The sequence below is a fragment of the Bacillus rossius genome, chromosome 14 (assembly GCF_032445375.1).
Source record: "Bacillus rossius redtenbacheri isolate Brsri chromosome 14, Brsri_v3, whole genome shotgun sequence".
NCBI lineage: Eukaryota > Metazoa > Arthropoda > Insecta > Phasmatodea > Bacillidae > Bacillus > Bacillus rossius.
The window spans coordinates 21,527,106-21,549,473 of record NC_086341.1 but is presented as its reverse complement, the minus strand read 5'-3'; the positions used below and the strand labels follow the sequence as shown (position 1 = coordinate 21,549,473).

Genomic DNA, 22,368 nt, shown 5'->3' with positions numbered 1-22,368 from the left:
GTTAGCTACATTATAAATACTTTAAAACATTGTGGACGGTTGATTTGGTTAGAACAGCTACATAATAGATACGGGAAAAAAGTATGAACTTCGGGAACTTCGGGTTTGCTCTCTCGTCTGTGAAAAGAAGGCTTCCCCTTGTGGGCACTCAAGGGACCTGAATTACACATTTATTTTCATTTCTTCGCCATATAGTGTTATGTTTACTACACCAATCTCTTAGTTTCACTATCCACAGCCTTGCGCTTAGAGCTGTAGAAGCATCAGCTAGCGATGCACTTATCATCCCGCCTCACTAACACATACCCCTGACTTGACGTAGGGTATTAATTGGCAATTTCCTTTTTCCCCCTTAAAATTAGAGGGTTTTCATTGAAAATTCGTTTTACAGCGCACTTGCATTAGTTGTCGAGGCATATTTTTTTTTCTCAACATATATTTACTTAACGTTATTTCTGATATAAAAATGATCATCTGTGTTATTTAATGATATTCAGTAAATATCTATCAAGAAAATTTTTGAGGAGGAAAAGCTTCGCTTCGTATGTTAACGAAATATTTACGAACAAACATTAGTTATTAACTGGTGTCTGATTCAATTCATTCAACTTGCCTGTTGCATTTTCATTTCACGGTATCGTCTTGGAAAATGTATTTATTGGTCAACGGTCAAGGCTAAAAACGGGTGTTATCATAGGTGTCTGTAAGTATGAAACATTTTGTGCGCCGTGATTTAAGTATTATACGAGCCTAAGGTTCCATAAAAAATTGTCATGTAATTTGTATCAAATTAGCAAGTTCTCAAGAGTAGTATCTTTGAATATATATACTGTATAGAAGTCGCCAGCCCAGGTTATAATTTCTAATACAGTTTTGAGGTAGTTGGTTAATTCACCGCCGCAATCGCCACCATCTCTAGGGCATCGACTTGTGGTGGTCCCTAGCGGACAAGTGTCCAACTCTTCAAACACCCCTTCCCCCTCCCGTTGAACGACGTTGAGCTGCAGTGAATGATGGAAGAGGGGTGCGGGGTATGACAGCAGGCGACAGCGCTGCGCTCTAACGTGTACATAACAACCTAAGACGATACAGGGCGTTACGGCAGCGCACTGCAGCGGTGAAGTTCCCAAGCTGCTCATCATACGCTTCTGAAAAACGTAGAGTAAATCCTATCCACTCGCGACTTCTATACAGTATATATATTCAAAGGTAGTATCGTATCAATGGCCTCCGTATCTTTCCGGCACAGTTATTCTGTTAACAGTGTAGGGGGAAAAAAACTTCATTTGGTTGTCAGTGTTTGTAAAAAAAAAAAATGTCACGTGATGCTTTGCGAGTGAAAGATGGGAATTTGGGGGTACCATTATACCACTTTTGAAATTTGTTAAATTTTGGGACAAGGTACGTGGTGGCGAGTGTAGCCAGCTCGTAGGGGCGAAGAGGAGCGCGATGCTCGAGCCAGTGTCGCCCTTAAAGCGCCTTGGTTCCGGTCACTGGACCTCGCCACGTCTTTTCCGTGGATTTGCGAGAGGTCCCCCGTCCCTTAACCCCCACCCCCCGTCCCCTTCCCAGTGGGACGTCCAATCGGATTAACGCAGGCTGTGGGAGCGCTGGCCTCTCCGGCCTTAGCAGATCCCCTCTTGCTTCCTGAGTGGTTCTTCGGGACAGCCGGGAGTTGTAAGGGTGGATGGGTGGATGGGTGGTAGCCGACGAGTCTCGGACGTGTACGAGGTCGCCGACCATTCAGTGGCCGGGCGTGCCTTAGAAATTCGCAACTTGGCACGGACGTGTCTTAGAATTTGCGAGGGGAAAAACTGCTCATAACTTAGAACGGTCACAACTTTGGGACACGCAAGTTCAAAACTCCCCTTACATTGGAGACACGTAACTTAAAAACACTAACTCTTAGATGAAATATTTAAGTTTTGGTTCATGAATCCAGATATAGCATATTTTTTTTTTTTTTTAATATTTCATTGAACCTCCCTAGAAGCTTTGTTTAGTATTGCTTGAAATTCGGACGTTTTTAAGTTTCAGAAGCTTTGAATACTTGGCACTAAGTGGTTTATTATTGCTGCAAAACCTTAATTTTCTTTTTTGATTTCTTTCAATCGAGCTGTGGGCCAAACGTTAGAGAAACAACACAAGTGTATGTGCTCAAATTTACTTCGGAACATAATGAATGTTCGTGCAAATCTGTATATAAAACTTGATCTGAAGTGATCTTTAAATCTTTACGTACTTGTGATGAAAATATGTATATTGACTATTTAATTATTTTACTTATTATTTACGAAATTTAACGTAGAATTCTTTAAAATAATGCCGAGCGTGATGAATATGTACGCAAATTTCGTTTTCAACACATTTCTTGACGCGAGTATTACGTATGTTTCCGCACCCGCCGCTAGAATTCGCTGCCGGAAGCAGCTACGTATCATTCCATTCGCAAGTGCAAAATTGTTTAACCATATAATGAAACGGCTCCGACAAAAACTAAAAAATAAACCTTGAGGATCCTGATTTTCAACAGGGAATTTTATTAAAATACTGCCCGTACTGTTAAAATCCATTAAACAGTTAATACTGTAAAGTTTCCCTTTGGCTTTGTGGACTTTGGTTCGCGCTATTTCCATTCCATTTACGATGTTACACATAAAAAAAAAAATTAATTTTGACGCTGAAATGCTTGCAGAAAGCCCCGACAGTTTGAACAACGCGGTGCCTGACCTTCAGCAGTTAACCCTCTGAGCAGGGTCACGTGGCCTCACGCTTACTTCCCCTTCCCCCCTTGTTCCTTGTTGAGCGATTCCCCGTCCTTTACAGGCGACAAGGGAGGGGTGAGCGTCTGATGCCGACGAGCGACTAAGCTGGAACCCCCCCAGCACCGTCAGCACGAACGGTTATTGCTCGGGTGCCTCTCAGACTGCTGGGGGGGGCCTTTAAGGCAGCGACGTCGTAGCTTGTACACACACAGAGCACGCTAGCACATCCTAGCACATCCCCCCCCCTTAACCCCCTTTCCAAAAGCATCACGACCACCGTCGCGACGCCAACACCCACTCTGCCTCATTACACTGTCTATCCTCCTCTTCCTTCACGCCCAACCCCACCCCTTTCTCGTTTCATCTCTTCTCCCGCGAGCGACAATCCCGCCTCATTGTCTCCGGGACCGACTTGTACCCACTCCCTCTCGCAACGCGCAAGAAGCTCTTCTCCTCGGACTGTCTCGTTCCGCCGGCCCGGTTACAAGTTGATCCCTGCGCCCACATCTCCAGACGCCACGGGCTGCCTCATTGGCAGACCCGCCCCTTCCCCCCTCGCTGCTGGTGTCTCGTCTGCCGGGGATTCCAGGATTCCACTCCACCCCGAAGCGGCGACGCGACACCACGCCAACAGAGTTGCTTGTTTCATTCATTGTCTTGACGATACTGTTAATTAAAGGAATTTTCCCTGGGTAATTCAGTCCCGTGGCACGCTTACAATTTTGAGAGTCACAAATTTCTCTCACCAGATACCAACAAAAAAAAAAAGATATTTTCCGAGATTTTTTTTTAAGTCGCGCAATAATCATAATCGTGATCACTAGCGTGGAAGTTTTTTTTTTTTTTTTTTTTTTTTTTTGCCGCCGCCAGATCATTCTCAGTAAATGCCCGTTGTTAAAAATTCAAAACGTAAAGTCGTGATGGATTTTCAGAAGAAAAAAAAAAGCCCTCAAACGATTTTATCGACAATAAAATAAAATCACTGAAGTGGTTTGTGAGAACGAGACTTAAAAAATACTCACGAAATTTAACTCTCTATCTGTGCAGGTGGTGATGTGGCCAGAAGAGACAAAACAAGGGAGCTTAAGATACTAGTGTAAATGCTAATTGGAAACAACATGAATGTAAAACTGATACGTGGTATTAGATCCATGTAAATGAATGTAGGTTGTATATCATCTTCGTTACTGCCGATAAAGTAGTTGCTAGATAACTCGTATTAATTTTATAACCCAGAGATTTTATAATAGCTTTCTTAATTATTAATCAGTGTGTCAAAATTATTCTGGATAAGACTTCGTAATAACCGTACTTTTAATTCATTATGCGCGTAGTAATGTCCTCTGTAGCTATATGCAGCCCGTATAGCTGTGCACAGGAAACGGAATAATGTGACATTGAGTTTGAAATTAATTATGTGGCTGGATATTATTTTTATTCCTTACTGTCCAAAACTCGTAAAAAGTATTCAACTAGATCGTTTTATTATATCACCAAGTATTTTGAACTCAGACTTTTACTGTAAATTTTATACGAAAAACAGTACCTATGTTCTTCCGGTACGCTATATAAATATAAACAGCTTTTATTAAAAATAATTTCATATTAAGTAACTAAGAAGTGTTGAGCTCTGTGTGTCACTTATATTACATGGTCGCCACAGACAGGGAAAAGTCAGGGAATTTAAAACAAGTCAGGGAAAACCTAGAAAAGTCAGGAATTTTTTTGTTGGTTCAGGGAAATTTTTGACAAAATTTTGTTTATGCACCGTAATGTTTTCGTCAGGGACGATTTTTTTTTTAAGTGTATAGCTGTATCACAGTTTAGAGATTACCGTATTTACCTGAGTAACCTGTGTAAAATTATTCGTTCAATGCGTTTTACAAAGCATGTACTCAAAATTTGACAACGCCACATGGCAACGCAGCACAACGTCCCGTCAAGTTCCAATGGTGGTTAACCTGCAGTGCAAAATGGACAGCTGACATCTTGTATGTGTTTTTATGATAGAAGTAATGAGTACCAAAGGTTTGCAGTTGCTTAAAAATACGCCCAAAATAGATGATAAAAATTAAATGGAAATGGGAAATCGTAGAACGGGAAGAAAGTATGTATTTGCGGAAAGATGTATACGTAACTAGAAGAAAAAAATTAAGGTATGACATTGCAATAAATATGTTTTTTAAAGGTGAGAATTTGTTGTGTGCTTCTTCAACATTTCCCGCTTTTTAGGTGGATTTAAAAGAAATACTACTTATTGTAACTGTTACCATGGTGTGAATTTCGGAAAATTATTTATATATTTTTTTCTTTTTATCATCCATGACTCCAAAACCATCAATTAAAAAGATTATATATATATACATATCACAATTTTTTTTAAACGATAACTGTTGCAATTTTTTTACAAATCACTTCCAAACTGATAAACAAAATCCAGTAAAAGAAAATCTCGGATGAGTTCGTTAATGGGCTATATCCGACCAAAGGGGTAGAAACGCGGAAGTTTTTTTTTTTCAAAAACAGAAAAATCGCTGTAATTCCCATAACATGGAAAATATTACATCCGTTTGAACGTATTATTACTCATAAGAGTAATACCAAAACATTTTTGTCTGAAAAACCATTACTGCAAAAGGTAGAATAAACAAGTATTGGAGATCAACAAAAAATCATAACTCCCTTCAAAGGCACAACATCGAATTCGTACAAATTGTGTATTAATCTCATAATTTGTATCCAAAACTTTTGTCTGAAACAATTTTTTTAGACGAACTATTGCTGAAAAAAATGAGAGGTAGAATTAAAAAAAAATTCATAACTCCCTTTGTAAGTACACTATCAGATTCGTTTGGATTGTTTATAAATTTTATAATTTTTATCTAAAACTATTTTTGATAATACAGACCATTAATGCAAGTGGTGGAAATAACAAGGGTAGAGAAGTAAAATGACATTACTTTTTTTAATATATTTACTTATATTTCCATAATAATTTATTGTAAAACACCTAAACTTTATATAAAACCTTTGTAAAAAAATTATAATACCACGTATTAGTGCAAGGAATTAAAAATAATGTTTGAAGATCAAAAATAATTACATGACTACCTCACTAGAACTATTATTAAATTCGTTAAGACATTCAATGCTGGATGCATTAAGTTAGAAAAAAAAATGAATAGTACCTAATTTCGCTTCAAGCAATAGAGAAAAGTTTAAATCGGTCATTTTTTGAATATTTATGAACATATAGGATGTTATGTCAGCTACATTAAGTTCTTAAAATGTTCCAGGGGTTTATAGAAGTTTCCAAAAAAATGGGTTCTTCGAAATCTACCCACGCCTTTAGGCTGTGCCGCAAGGAACTTTTTTTTTACAATCTATGTAATATAGCATGGATTTTTGTCATTTGTGGCCGAGTATCAGAAATAAATGCCCCTGACAACATTCAACAAAACCGACACCGACATTAAAATACATTAAATACATTAAAATACAAGAAACATTTTTTTTAAAAATTCTAAACCCTGGCTTTGGGCCTTATTTTAGACGAGGAATTATATTAAAATACTGTCCATCGTGTTAAAATTAACTTAACAGTTCATTCTATAAATTTTCCTTTTGGTTTCGTGAACTTCGGTTCCCGTCCGCCACAAATGGCAGCATCACGATTACACATCTCCGTTCCATTCAAGAAATTAACTCCTTCCAAATGCCGTATACCAAGAGCTAATATGTTACACATAAAAAGGGGGGGGGGGGGGGGTTGTCTGTAAAGTCGGTTTACGGAAGATAATTTTACGTGATAACGTCATAAGAAAACTTTGATAAAAAATTGCATTCTTTTTAATTTTAAAATATTATTCACAGTTTTTGCAAATTTAATTTAAATATAATCACGAACAATTAGTTGAAAATCCCGCCTTATATTATAGAATATTTTTCTCGCACGTTGGTTGGCCGGTTCTTGCACGCTCGGCTCAGGCGGAACGTGACAATTTTTCGTGCGTGCAGCCGGCGTTCATCGATTTATAAAGACGTTATGACGTCAAAAAATTTGCCTAAACTCTGGACGCAATCATTTGATGGAATTACATTGAAATTTCGACGGACATTTACGACATTTACGTTCACATTGATTTCTCTCCGAACCTGTTCAGTTCGTGAGCCGGTGTCTGCGACTCTCAGCCGTGAACACGAACAGGTTAACGGGATCAGAGACTCGCGTACAACACGAACAGCGCAGCTGCGTGAACGGCGAGTGACCCGTGGCGTGGATTCAACTCGTCTCTCTCGCTGCTCGTCGCGACAAGATAATGCTCTCAGCGTTCAACACGCCGCATCTGCAGCCGCCCGGCGAAATTAATCCCGCGGACTGCGGTCACGCGTCGGAAATATACCCGGTGCGAAATGGGTCAACCAGTCCCCCGTCTAGCAGTACAAGTGTGGCGGCGTGAGCTACGACGCAAACACGTGACGGTTTCCATACAGTCAGGGTGCATCATTTTACCCATGCAGACTCAATAGAAGCATCCTTTAGTTCCACACACATTCCATCCTTAAATGATATACGAACTTTACGCTTACACAATCTGGTGTATCAGCAGGCAGACAGACATTTATTTGCGTTTGCAAAATTTTCACACTTTTTTTTAAAGGCAATATTTATTTTCTACGCGTTCAAGTTACCGCTTTGAAAGTAATAGATGAATATTAAAAAGAGTGCAGACAATAGCTGGCTGAGCAACAGACTATGGGATGGATTTTCTTTGCCTGTTGTTTGCTTGCAATTTTAAGTATGGATTTCCGACAGGGATATGAATGTCTTTAATCTTCGGCTGAGGATACGACACGGCTTAAAACTCGTTAACTATGAAAGCTGCAGAGTTTAAGTGAATGCATCTTGGTAGAGCAGACTTTGCTCGTGGTCGTTACGTATGACTCACCCAGTTAACATTTGTAGTGATGACGTAATGAGCGTTGTTGGGGAGCATCGAATTGAAGTCAGTGAAAGCTGTTACTCGATATAGTAATAGTCAGATTTGAGTGATTTAAACTTTAAGTTGCTTGTGAGTGAGCACTGAGTGGTGCTGGTTGAATTGATTAATTATAAAATTACTAACTTTGGATTTGGCGCTATTAATCGCAAAATGCCTGAGCGAAAGCAGGTTATGTTGGAGAAAAGATAGAAAGCAAGCAAAATCGCCTGAGCCGAAGCAATTAAAAATGCAGAGAAGTGTCGTAGCTATAGAATGAGGCAGAAAGTAGCCGAGAGAAATGAGCCAGTGGGGAAAAACGAGCCCCCGAACGAGGCACGAAATTGTATGGTAATGTATGTGGATATGCTCTGTGATGATTCTGATGTTAATGATGGAATCAGTTGAGCCAGTGGTTGTGAACGATGGGCCGAGTTTGTCGCGGTTTGGTGTCGTAATGTTTTTGTCAGCAGCCAAATTTTCATCGAATTCACATAAAAAAAGTAAATAAAAGCAAAAAAATTCAGAAAGCCTTGAAATATAATTAAGGAAACATTATTTTCAACATGATTAAATAATATGTAATGAAATAAAATAATAATATATTACAGTGAAAATCAAAATAATTAGTAAAGTTATAAATGTTTAATAATATGAAAAGTACTTCAATGTAGTAGGAAAGTTTTTCAGCCTTTTTTTAAAAATAATTTTTGGCATTGTTTTAAAAAATTATACTTCAGGCCGATTGAAATTCATAATTAAGGGTCATAAACAACTGTTCTTCATAATTAGCAAATATAAATTAATTAATTTTAATAAAAACTAATATTATTTAATAATAAAACCAAATATCAAGTGCACTACTGCATCATAAAAACATAGTTTTAGGGAAGGACAAATTATTTGATATCTCTTACTCACTAAAACGTATAAACATGAAATTAAACTAAAACTATTTTAGGGCAGATTATTTTAAAAATTAATAGAAAATTAAAATAACTGCAGTTTAATAACAGCTCACTGGTCAGACTGTTTTGACTTTATACTTCCCTAGGCACGTTATGAAAAAAAAAACGATGAGAGTGAATTGTTACGATTATCGTTCACCATGCAAAAATTATTTTACAAGATAGCAAAAAGGATACGTTCAAATAAAAAAGTATATATATATATATATATATATATATGTGTGTGTGTGTGTGTGTGATTTAAATCTTATACTTTAGTTATTGACATTGAATATTTATCCATACACTTTAAAACATATATTTATTAATTTATATGGAACATGCTTTCATATTACAAAAACAGAATTAATTGCTTTTCGCACAGTTTAAATCACTGTTACTTAGCAATTAATCATCAAGTAGTTGGATATGAACATCTAGCTGAGACATTTTTTTTTTTGGTAGTATTTCCGAGCCCACCCAACAGATAGCGTCACGCATCGTTTCACTTTTCACTGTAAGAGTCTCACTTCTATATCTCCCTCCTTGTTCTATGGACGGGTGCACTCGGAATCAGACAAGACGCGACACCACACAATGTCGCGCGACAGTTTAACCCGTACTCATGTTACGTCATTTCTTCCCATATTCTTGAATCAGATAGTTTTCATAATACTCCTTCGAAAATTGATTATATAGGAGAGGTCCTTTCTGTACCGAGCATACTATAGTTGAACGTCATCCAGCTCCATGATGAGAAAAAAATAAAATTAAAATACCTCACAAGCGGATATTAACTACTCAAGTTCAAAGCAACGATGAGAAACAGTACTAAACTGTGTAAGCTATAAGCACACTATCGTGGAGTAAATAAGGGCCTGCACACTACGGCATGCCTTATCTCAAACAAAAAAAAAAGTGTTCTTATACGCGCGCATGCGCAGATCACCGTGGTTTACTCGCGACCAAGTTGCAGCAGTCGTTTCTGTGTGTTCGCCTCGTGTCTGATTCCGTGTGTTTCGCTTTCATGCAAACACAGTTGAGGTCAACCACTATATAACCTCATTCCGTGTGTGCTCCGCCTGAGGAATCAGTCCAGCGTTCGCCTTGGAGTGATGGCCGTGTCCCGGATTGAATCTCGGGTATTCTTGAATGCGGGCCTCGTGCCTTACCACGCTGTGTAAAAAATATATTTTTTTTTCATTCATGGACAGGATTAGAACCCACGACCGGTGAATCCGTAGGTTGACGTCATCGAAGACCCGCCCCTTAATCAACTCGGCCAACAAACCAGCTGTCGTGGTTACAGTGTAATAATAGATACTAATACTCCGAGTGCTCGAGCTGGAAAGTAGGTAGACGGTACGCATGCGCCGACTGCACGGTTGTCTCACTTGATCTCACACAGAGGCTGGGTGAGGAAATTATTTAATCCTGTCGACCCTAATCAGGAAAATGAGATAAACTCATTAAATTAGTGTATTGTCACCGGTCCTCGATAGGTGTACGAAGTTTAGATTAAATCTGTCCCTTTAAAGTGGGTCAAAATCGAGTACAAAGGAGTCGGTTACAAACATACAGGTGAAGCTAATATAAAGCGTGAAAAAAAAATACCGTTCGTTAGTTAGTTCACGTGTAAAAAACTTCATCTAGGATTCCTGTACCAAATCTTCCAAGACGAGGTGCCCCTGAGGAACTTTTCCTAGCTTGGGTGTCTCTGGCGGAACTGTTTTAAATACCCCCGAATTTCGCATCATCCCTTCACCCCACCCGAGAGGTTTTTAATCCTCCACCCCTAACCCGCGTCTTGAAGTAGCCGCTTTGCGATCCAGAAGCAATATCGCGACTGGCGTACCCTCCTTCCTCGCTTGCATTAGCCGGCCTCTCGCCGGGCGAGCGCCTGCACTTCCATCTTCGGGCAACCGCCGGCGAAGAGCAAGCACGAGGGGGGGGGGGGCGAAGTCGGCGGGGTTGAAGTCTTATGAGGGAGCGAATCTTTGTATGCTCAGCCTTCGCTATTGGCGGAGACCGGAGGGCGAGATTCCGCGACGTGAGATGGCGATGGGGGGTGTGGTGTGGGTGGTTCGGGAATTGGTTGGTTGAAGATGACGGCGGCTCTTACGATGGTGGTGGTAAAGAAGAAAAAAAAAGAAGAGAGATCTTTCCCAAACCCTCCTTCATTTCCCCAGGCCTTCGTTTCGGTAACGGAATGAAAATATTTCTCTTCCGCCTCACATCTTTTTTTCATTTTGTTTACCTTTCTGAAAACCCTCCCTCCTTCGTCTTTCAGGTCCTTCCAGAATACTCCAGTCACCCCTACCCCTCCCCCCATTTTCTTTATAGTGGATCCTACCCTCTTTCCAGGCAACCCCACCTCGCCGATTCTTGCCCAGACGCGCCCCGCCCGATTATTCCAGAGTTACGCGCCCCGACTCCAGGGGTGAAAAGACCACAGGGTTTTGAGAACCCGGCGATAGCGCCGGGATGTGACGCAAACAACACCCTCCCTCCCCTTGAAACTTTCATAATTGAGGGGGTTGAAGGGGAAGATGGAATAAAAATAACTGAGCCGACGGGTGAAGGACTTCTAATGAAAGTAGCACTTAGCTGTATTTTTTATGCCTAATTTCTGGGACTTGGTTATTGTGCCGAAAGCCGCCCCCATTGAGGAACGAGCTCATTAATCTAAATGACTTTCGCCCAGGGAAGGAGACAAAATCTTATTCTACTCCGCACAATGAGACGCTGATGAAAATGCGGTTAATAATGAAGAGAACCGTGGCATAAATTGCTGCCGCCCTTCGAAAATGAATATAAAATAATCTCCACACGCTGGGAAGGAATATTAAAGCGTTAATGCATATTTTAAAACGAATTAAGTTCTTAACAGTTTGCTAAGGATCAACGTTGAATTTTTATGAGAATAAAAGTGTTCCACAAGTCAATTATTTTTCGTGACTTTCAAAGCCAAAGAAATATCTTTTGATTATTTCTTTGAAGTAAAATCTCCTTTTGAAACGTAATACACTCGTACATTTGAAGAAGAAGTTTCTAAGCATTCTATTCACATGGTGCATGGAAGTTTAGTTCATATTAATGAACAACTTTTTTCTTCTTTCATAAGTACCCACATGCAATAACTTTCAGGGAATTTAATCGTTGTTAGATTTTACAATCGAAACCAGAATGACTTTCCATAATACATATTTACTTATAACTGAAAAAATACAGTAGTACATTTGATTTTTTTTTCTCAATCGTTCGCTGGAATATTTATGAGGAATAAATATATATACTTTAATAAGTATATTTTATTTGTGTATTGCAAACATTTTTGACCGCAAGCATCGTGTTTTGTTTTAAGATCATATCATTTATAAATTTTTAAAAGTAAACGTATGTACGCCAACAGTATCAGCTTTATTTACATAAAAAAGTAACTATAGAATATTCCTATGAACTTCATTTTACTAACATATCCCATTCACAGCAGGCTTATCCAAATTCCAATATTTTATTTGACTAGGTGTTCATTATAAATAATTATTTGGTCGTGTTTTTCCTCAAATAACTATGGGTTAGCTTTTTATTACGAAATATTTTTCAAGCAAAAAGCAGGTAGTATTTCTTTGATAGTATTAAAATGTTAAAAAAACATCAAATTGCGAAGAAGAGACAGTTCACAATCTTGTATAAAATAGTTAAGGATTTTTTGTGACAGAATTTATTATTTCCCTGTGCTTCTCTAGTTTCTTCGTGTATCCACTTGTTAAACGGTTTCTTTTTCTATTGTATCTGTGTGTTATAACTTGATTTAAGTTCGGAAGTTCTTAAAATTATTACCAACACATGATTATTATTTACGAAACACCGATAGCCACATGAAGTTGTTAACAAATACTTCACAGAACTAGAGTGACAAAAGGATTTACATAGACCATTGATAATATTTTCGAGAATCGTCAAATTTTAGACGAGTCAATGTGGCACAGACTAGATGCCACATAAAACACGTGGTTATATCTGTGAGCTATGAATCCATCTCTCGACTTTTACACCAGGCATCCCCTGACGATTCCTTCTCTGTGCATGTGCTAGGGTTTTAAATACGTAATCGCAGCTTGGACGCCATAGAGTTGGAAACTGTCAATAGAGACGCCATGACTAGTTGAAGAGATGCCGTGAATATTTGAAGTCACTATCACACCATCGCCATATCGCTAAGCCCAAAAAAAAATTGCAGGAAATGAAGTTGGGGCTCGTGTGATGATGATACATTAACAAGTATGAATTATAACTGAAGACTGCCCTAAGATACAACCATATGCTTTCTTTGAATGATTCTTGCGTTAGAAAATATTAAAAATAATTCCACAGACATAAACCATTGCGGGTTTGCTCTGTTCGTCATAGAAAAATCTCAATAATGGAATGAGAACTCGCCAATGTCAGCTGATGCATCACTGTAGTGTTCAATGTTCTTATTTTCTGCATCGACCTTTCTTGTAGCAACAGTTTCGTTGTTGTCATTTCCCTGTGTTTCGTATGCGTATTTATTCCACAGAATTCTCTGTGCTCTCTAGACATGTAACATTTGACATCAGCTGATATTGAACTTGTTCTCCGTGAGGTATTTTTATTTTTACGAAAGTAGTGTAAACATGCAGTGGCGTGTGCCCATTAAATTATTTTAAATAGTATTTAACAGTTTCCCACAATGCAAACACCTACACTTACCTCCAATGTTTCAGGCGTACTGCCAACATGACACAGACTATCTGCGGCTTTAAACTGTGCTCCTGAAGTAAGGCAAACGCGGTCACCCCCTAAGGCCCATTTCATGAACGTACGAGTTCGTAACTAACAAGTTTTGTTTTACAAGTCCGTTAAAATACACTTATACAATTTTTTTTTCTCCCACAAAATCATTCTTGCAAACATGTAATGACTCGTTAATGTTCACAGGTTCACGTGTTACTTACTTGTAGGTTACGTCAAAACTCTTGGATATTAACAATAGTACCTAATCCTCTTGTAGATGACAATTGTTGCCTAACTTTTTAGCTACCTCGAAATGTAGTTACAAGTTTTTCTAATTATTCTCCTTGGAATATGTTGCAGTCTAGTTCTTCCCACTGTATGACTTAAAAATCACTAACGAATTTATCCTGCAACTAAACAATGGTAATTGTATCCAGTAGGTACATAGTGAAATGAGGTTATGTTACAAGTGAAACAACTATTAAAATAGTCACACACAGCAATAAAGATTTTTTTGTTAGGTGACAATTTTTTTTTGCATTCTATGTCGTATGCTTGTTCCTAACAACTTGTGATTACAAATGCTTATTTCTTACAAGAATTTGGGCCTTTGTGAAGTGGGATTCTGGTGGTCGGAAGACGCTAGTTCCCATGCGGAATCAACGAATCAACGTCGTCTTTGATATATCCGAGCCGCGAGCGGCACTCGCCATTGGAGTTATCGCGTGTTTGCGGCGGTATGAATATGAAGCAGGGCACCAGGCGCAGAGGCCCGGTCCCTCAGAGACTAAGAGGATTAGGACCCTTCGCAGATTCTCCTCGGGAGAAGAGAAGAGAGAGAAAAAATTATCCTCCGGGAGAAGTTCGCGCGGAAGAAATAGATTCTTCCTGCCAGGATGCGCGTCGCTTCCTCTTGGATTTCACATCAAAGAATATCAATTCTGAAGGAGGGGATCTTTTTTTTTACCTCCTCGGAAAATTACCATGGGTAAGGTATTTTACTAATTTTCTATCACAAATTCAAAGCCGGGAAGTCAGGACAGGATGATAGAAGACTGTCCGTGATCACAGTGCATTAATTTTTTTTAAATAGTTCTTACATCTCAGTTACTTAGTTATTCCTAGTTGTTCATTAAGAAGTGCTTCTAAGAAAACCTACGTGATTGGTTCCAAATAATCTCTGTTATTTTTTATTCATTCCGTCATCATCATCAACTGCTTCCAGCCTGCAGTCGGGTCAGTAAAGTAAAATGTTTCCATCTTCCTCTTGTCATTCCACCATTCTTTCTTCTTCACTCTGTTTCATTTTGGTCCTATCGCCTGTAACCTTTTATCTGCTCTTCCCACCTCCTCCTTGGTCTTATTTGGGGCCTTCTTTCTGTGTATTATCCTTGAAAGATTTGTGCAATGGGAGTGTATGACTTGATGTAAGCTTTTGGACATACGCCATTGCTAATCACATGTATGTCTGTAGAAGAAAACTAAAAAAAAAAAACCAAAATAAAAAAACGCAAATTAAGCAAAAAAATTGCTGTTGTCAACAGGATATAAACACCACATAATATTACATAACAGGAATGCTTAATTTGTGTTTGTCTTTTGGGTTTTTTGTAGTTTTCTTCTACAGACATACATGTGCTTAGCAATGGCGTATGTCCAAAAGCTTACATCAAGCTTCTTTCTGTGTACTTCAATTCCATCACTTCCCTAAGCCGACTTGCTTTTCCCATACAAGACATGGCCATACCATATTATTGCTTTTTCAATGATCTCTCACTTATTGTTTTAAATTTCATTTACTGAAATAACATATTTTCCAAAATAAATAATTTTTGTGGTTAAAACTACGGTTTCAATGTAGTTCTCATCGACACAAAAAAAAGTCAAACCAATGTCAGGGAAATTGTTGTTTATTTTATTACTGTTTAACCTGAAAATATTCAAGAATTTAAATAAATAAATAATAATAAAATAATTTTTTAATAAATAATTTTAGCATTTAATGGAATATATATTTTTTAATTTGTTCACGTATTTCAGTGGATTGAATTATTCAGTAAATATTATATTGGTGTTAAAATAATACATAACTCTGTATTTGTTGTAGGCAAGACGCGGTAGGTAAGGACGAATGTTTCCTATTCTAAAAGACACGGGTTCGAATACCAGTACGGACGATTTCGATTACATGAACTAGCTCCATGGAAATGATTGGGAAACTTGTAGGCAATGGCTTATTTTATCACCACATTATTGCAAAATTAAGTTTTAGTTGTTTATTATGTTCTCCAAGGCCATTGAGAAAATGCAATGGCGTGAGGAAAAAACTATATGTCTGGACTCCTGCCCATTACTCAATGTTTAACTTTTCATATGTACTTTCCTAAAACAATACATATAAAGAGTGACCAAGTTACCGTAGTAATAACTGTATCATACTTGTACTAAAGGTGACGTTCCAAAAGATGCTTTAAAACAAACAATAATATGCTTAAACATAAGTATACGCCTTTTGTTACTTTGACTTAACTTCAATTGACCCCGAGTGAAACGCCCGAATAATTCACGCTCGTGCATCTTCAGTTTTAAAAGAAAAAAGTTTATGTCAAATCAGTTACATAAATAATCCGTAAAATCATCACATAATACGTTGCATGAATTCTGTTAGCAATAGATTTGTAATTTTCGTCGTAATATCAGGGTAAATACCCGCATAAAAAAACTCAAAACTCAACCGGGTTTCACTGGTACTCGGGCTATGGGATGTTTGCAACCCCCTTCCCCCTTCAACCATCATGATCATCTCTAATGATCTGGTTGTCAACCAGATTCACATGGAGTCAGACACCCGGGCAGTTCCGAACGTAGCCAAAGTCCGCAACTCGCTCGTGAAACTTCGTGGATGGAATAAAAAATACACCATTTTGTGTAAACGTGTTTATAAGAGTATTTTCTATATCATTCACTAACCCTAACCAACCTTTAATTTTAGTTACGAACCCCAAGAACCTACAAAATCTTGCCTTCCCGGAGAAAAAAAGAAAGTATGGTATGATTTATGCTTTTCTTAAATTTGACAACAGAAAAAGAAACTGAAAATGTACGCATGTTTATTGTAAGGACGTTTGACTCTGAGTCAGTGAATGTTTGGTATCTCACACGTCAAGCACAAGTAAACAAAAAAAATATGCGTGTACTTTTGTAAATGCTTAAGACGTGAGACTTTTATTTGTTTTAATGCATATTTTAGACTGCAACATTTCGTTTGCCAGACGAATAAAAAATAGTATTGTATTCGTGGCGATGAATACAATCAACAAAATTCTGAAATATCTCTGACGCTAATGTTTCTTGGAATACAATTTTCTTGGCTAGTAAATAATAGGTTCCTTTAAGTTGCAATTAGGTCTTGTTATAACTATTATAGTTTGCTAAGTGTATTTCAGGATAGCTTTACGATAATGAGTTTTCAATTTTGCACACCAGTACGATAATGAGTTTTCAATTTTGCACACCAGTACGCTTGATACGTCCCCCGATTTTCACGATGGTGAATATATATGGGTGGGTGCATGTTGCCACACGCGGCTCCACCATTAGAGTTGTAGGTATTTCAGAAACACGCACGCGCATGCGTATTAGATTTGAATATATATTTAAAATAAAATAAAAAACAATTTTATTACCACACATTTTTACTTATCACCATATCCCCAACTATTAACACTTTTGACACGATGGCTACCGAACAACTGCGACAGCGAATTAAGGAGAATCTGGAACCTGATCTCAAGCCTCTCGCGGTTTCAGCGCATGCGCTTTAGACTTCATCACGTTTTAACTTCTGTACATGTTGCACGCGCACTTCGTCGCATTTCCGTTGATTACTAACATTTCAACCTTCATAGTTCTTTAAGGCCCCGTTTATTAATACATTTGCAAGCTCGAACGCTGTCGACAGCTGTGGCGGCGTTATTTCCTATGCAGTCATACCAACCACTCCTGATTCTTAAATTCCCTTCTTTTATAGTCTTCGGGGGTGGTTCTAAATAAATTTCCTCCTTTTCAGCTTTTATATAAAACATTCAACCTCAGATTTACAGATCTCTGTACAACTACACACCAAACATAAAGCAGAACGGAAGTGTGTCAATGATATTGGAGGAAGTTACCAGCGGTAGCTTTGAATATATATACTATATAGAAGTCGCCAGCCCAGGTTAAAATTTCTAATACGGTTTTGAGGTAGTTGGTTAATTCACCGCCGCAATCGCCACCATCTCTAGAGCATCGACTTGTGGTGGTCCCTAGCGGACAAGTGTCGAACTCTTCAAACACCCCTTCCCCCTCCCGCTGAACAACCTTGAGCTGCAGTGAATGATAGGTGGGGGGTGCGGGGAATGACAGCGGGCGACAGGGCTGCGCTCTAACGTGTAAATAACAACTAAGACGATACAGGGCGTTACGGCAGCGCACTGCAGCGGTGAAGTTCCCAAGCTGCTCATCATACGCTTTTGAAAAACGTAGAGTAAATCCTATCCACTCGCGACTTCTATACAGTATATATATTCAAAGGCGGTAGGGTGGGGGGGAGGCAACTCAAATAGCCCGATATGTACCCAAGTAATGTTTACAATTAAGACTATAAATGGCGCTACTATAGCGATAATACTTATAACTAAATAATAATTTAAATATTTATGACGTAATTAAATGTATGAATTAAATAATAAATAGTAGTAAAGACTTAAATTATTATTGTTTGTTAAATGAGGTTTTTTTTACGGTAATGTGCTACCACCTAATCTCTTCTATAATGATTAAAGCAAATGAAATTAGCAGGTATAATATTGTCCATAACGTAAAGTAGAACTGTTTTTAAAACGAGAAAAACCCTGTTGGGTTCTGAAATCGTTACGAGTATCCTGGCAAGAAGTGTTTACTATTAATACTCTACTATGTGAAACTGAGCCTCCGTTGAAGCTTAAAATAAATTATTTATAATCAATTTGTAGGTTCATAGACGACAGTGTAGGGGTTGATAATATGAGGGTACAGAAAAACAACTTTGAGTTTTTAGTTTTTAATTTGTTTTGGAGTGACAGTATTGGAAACCCAGCTTGCGCGGCGGATGGCAGCGCTGTGAGGTATGCCTTCATTTCACAGACGAGAGAGCCACACCCGAAGTTCCCCGAAGGTTGCTTAGCAAATAACATTTTAATATGTAGCTATCCAGGGCTAGGAAACCGTTTACGTGATTTCACAGTATCTTTAATGTAGCTATCCTAACCAAATAAACCATCCACAATGTTTTAAAGTATTTATAATGTAGCTAACCTGGCCTAATTGACCATTAGTTATCATGAGTTGTCCAAAATAAAATAAAAAAACAGAAGATACACGATCGGACGTTTGGCTCTCTCATCTGTGAAAAGAAGGCTTCCCGTGATTAAAAGATACCCAAACAACAAAACGGTATTAGGAAACGCTTGAACTCTGCGTATTGTAACTATCAGTGTTCCAATTAAAAAAAAACGAAGCATTTTTAAATAATCTCCACCGGGAATATAATGTAGTTTGTAAACGCTGTGTTCGAGGAAATTCGAGGGGTCTAAAAGAAGCATAAGTTGTGGAGTCCATGCGTGACAGAAGTAAAACTTCTTGCTTATTAGGTTTTGATAGAGATTATTTATTAGTATTTTTTAATTGAACAAAAGATAATAATTGATAACAGTAAGCATGCGGGTGTGAACTCAAATAAATGCATTTTTCCACGCTTTGTACTTTTGTATCCGTTCACTGTCACTTTATTCCCACTTTGCCCTATTTATCATATGCTTCTGCATTGTTATTGATTTAGGCATGACGTTAAATCACGATCTCCAGCTGAACAAAATAAAATAACAAAAAAAACACTTCAATCGAACATAAATTTCACTTATAACGTCTACAGGGCCGTGTGATATTTCACACCACAGTGTTCACTACCAAAAGTAAATTATTACCCTAATGAAACTAGCCCTGCAAGTGTAATCGTTTTTTATTTACATTTTCAATCACAGTATTCTCATAAAAAATGAATGATACTTATAAAATAATTTTTTTTTCCACATGAATAAAAACGTTGTAGATGCTTTAAATAAAATATAAGAAATGTGGTAGAGTCAATCGTTAATCGCTACGAAAGCTGAGGAGTAGCAGCGTTGCCAGAAATCTGTAGAATCACCGTATTGTCATATCCACGTCTCCCCTGCCGTAACAACCAGCGCATAGCATGCTCCACTCCTCTACCCTATTCGACCGCTAGCGCGTGCGTTGGGAGTGGCGTCTTCACCGCTGGCGCTGGAAACCTGCAGCCCTTCCGGCACAGGAGGTGACAAGCGGCTGACGTGTGCTGGTTGCTGTTGGCCGGCAGATGGTGTGGTACCGCGACACGCTGAGGCTGGACCCCACGGACCGCCGCATCATGGAGGTGCGCGGCAGCCGGCGCACGCTCATCATCCGCAAGGTGCAGCACTCGGACTTCGGCAACTACACCTGCGTGGCGGACAACGCCCTGGGCAAGGCGCGGCGCGCGGTCGAGCTGTCCGGTGAGCCTCTCCGCGCCGGCGCATGCACGTTCGTATGAATGAGTGGATGTCGGTGTGAACGTGTGTATGACGGTATGAAAGCACGGGTGTCAATACGAATGCATGGAAGTCGTTGTGAACGCGTGGATGTTGGTATGGACGCGTGCATGACGGTATGAACGCGTGCATGACGGTATGAACACGTGTATGACAGCATGAAAGCATGGGTGTCAGTACGAATGCATGGATGTCAGTGCGAATGCATGCAAGTCGATGTGAACACACGTGTATGACGGTATGAAAGCATGTGTGTCAATACGAATGCATGGAAGTCGATGTGAACGCGTGTATGACGGCATGAAATCATGGGGCGTCAATACGAATGCACGGAAGTCGGATGTGAACGCATGTATGTCGGTATGAACGCGTGCATGAAGGTATGAAAGCATGGGTGTCAGTACGAATGCATGGATGTCAGTGCGAATGTATGCAAGTCAATGTGAACACGTGTATGACGGTATGAAAGCATGGGCGTCAATGCGAATGCATGGATGTCAGTACGAATGTATGCAAGTCGATGTGAACACACGTGTATGACGGTATGAAAGCACGTGTGTCAGTACGAATGCATGCAAATCGATATGAACGCGTGTATCACGGCATGAAACCATTGGTTGTCAATACGAATGCACGGAAGTCGATGTGAACGCATGTATGTCGGTATGAACGCGTGCATGAAGGTATGAAAGCATGGGTGTCAGTACGAATGCATGGATGTCAGTGCGAATGTATGCAAGTCGATGTGAACACGTGTATGACGGTATGAAAGCATGGGTGTCAGTACGAATGCATGGATGTCAGTGCGAATGTATGCAAGTCGATGTGAACACGTCTATGACGGTATGAAAGCATGGGCGTCAATGCGAATGCATGGATGTCAGTACGAATGTATGCAAGTCGATATGAACACACGTTTATGACGGTATGAAAGCACGTGTGTTAGTACGAATGCATGCAAATCGATATGAACGTGTGTATCACGGCATGAAACCATTGGTTGTCAATACGAATGCACGGAAGTCGATGTGAACGCATGTATGTCGGTATGAACTCGTGCATGAAGGTATGAAAGCATGGGTGTCAGTACGAATGCATGGAAGTCAATGTGAACACGTGTATGACGGTATGAAAGCATGGGCGTCAATGCGAATGCATGGATGTCAGTACGAATGCACGGAAGTCGATGTGAACGCATGTATGTCGGTATGAACGCGTGCATGAAGGTATGAAAGCATGGGTGTCAGTACGAATGCATGGAAGTCAATGTGAACACGTGTATGACGGTATGAAAGCATGGGCGTCAATGCGAATGCATGGATGTCAGTACGAATGCACGGAAGTCGATGTGAACGCATGTTTGTCGGTATGAACGCGTGCATGAAGGTATGAAAGCATGGGTGTCAGTACGAATGCATGGATGTCAGTGCGAATGTATGCAAGTCGATGTGAACACGTGTATGACGGTATGAAAGCATGGGTGTCAGTACGAATGCATGGAAGTCGGATGTGAACGCGTGTATGATGGTATGAAAGCATGGGTGTTATTACGAATGTATGCAAATCGATGTGAACGCGTGTATAACGGAATGAAAGCATGGGCGTCAATGCGAATGCATGGATGTCAGTACAAATGTATGCAAGTCGATGTGAACGCGTGGATGTCGGTATGAAATCTTGCGTGGATGTCAGTATGGAGGCGTGTATGATGGTATGAATGCACGGATGTATGCAAATCGATATGAACATTTGGATGTCGGTATGAAAGAATGGGTGTCAGTAAGAATGTATGGAAGTCTATAAGAAATCGTCGATGTCGGTATGAATGCACGGAAGTGGATATGAATGCGTGGATGTCGGTATGAAGGGGCGAGAATGATGATATGAATGCATGGATGTCAGTAAGTCGTCATGAATGCTCGGATGTATGGAAATTTATATGAATGCGTAAATGTTGGTATGGACGCATGTATGACGGTATGAATGCGTGGAGGTCGGTATGGATGCATAGATGTATATGAATATACTAATGTTGGTATTAATGCATGCATGGATATGAAGGTAATTATGGACGTGAACCAAATTTCTGAAAGAAAAACAAATATCAAAATGTGTTATCTAAGGGTAATTGTAATATTTTAAATCGTTAAAAAATTTTTAAAATTTTAACGAATTGTGAGCTTCCGTCACACGTTACAAATACTGTGATATTGTGAAAACGATCGGTTACGTTAGCTTCATTATAAACACTGTAAAATCATCTCAACAATTGGTAATAAATTGTTCACAT

General features: G+C 39.1%; 1 protein-coding gene across 1 annotated transcript in view; it reads left to right on the top strand.

The window, feature by feature from the left end:
* The window catches only part of LOC134538713 (neurotrimin-like), a 624,622-nt gene that overhangs the window by 521,847 nt on the left and 80,407 nt on the right, over positions 1 to 22,368 (top strand). Inside the window, exon 7 of the mRNA XM_063380151.1 lies at positions 19,868 to 20,042. Within this exon, the coding sequence (XP_063236221.1) occupies positions 19,868 to 20,042 (175 nt within the window). The remainder of the gene's footprint in view (positions 1 to 19,867; positions 20,043 to 22,368) is intronic.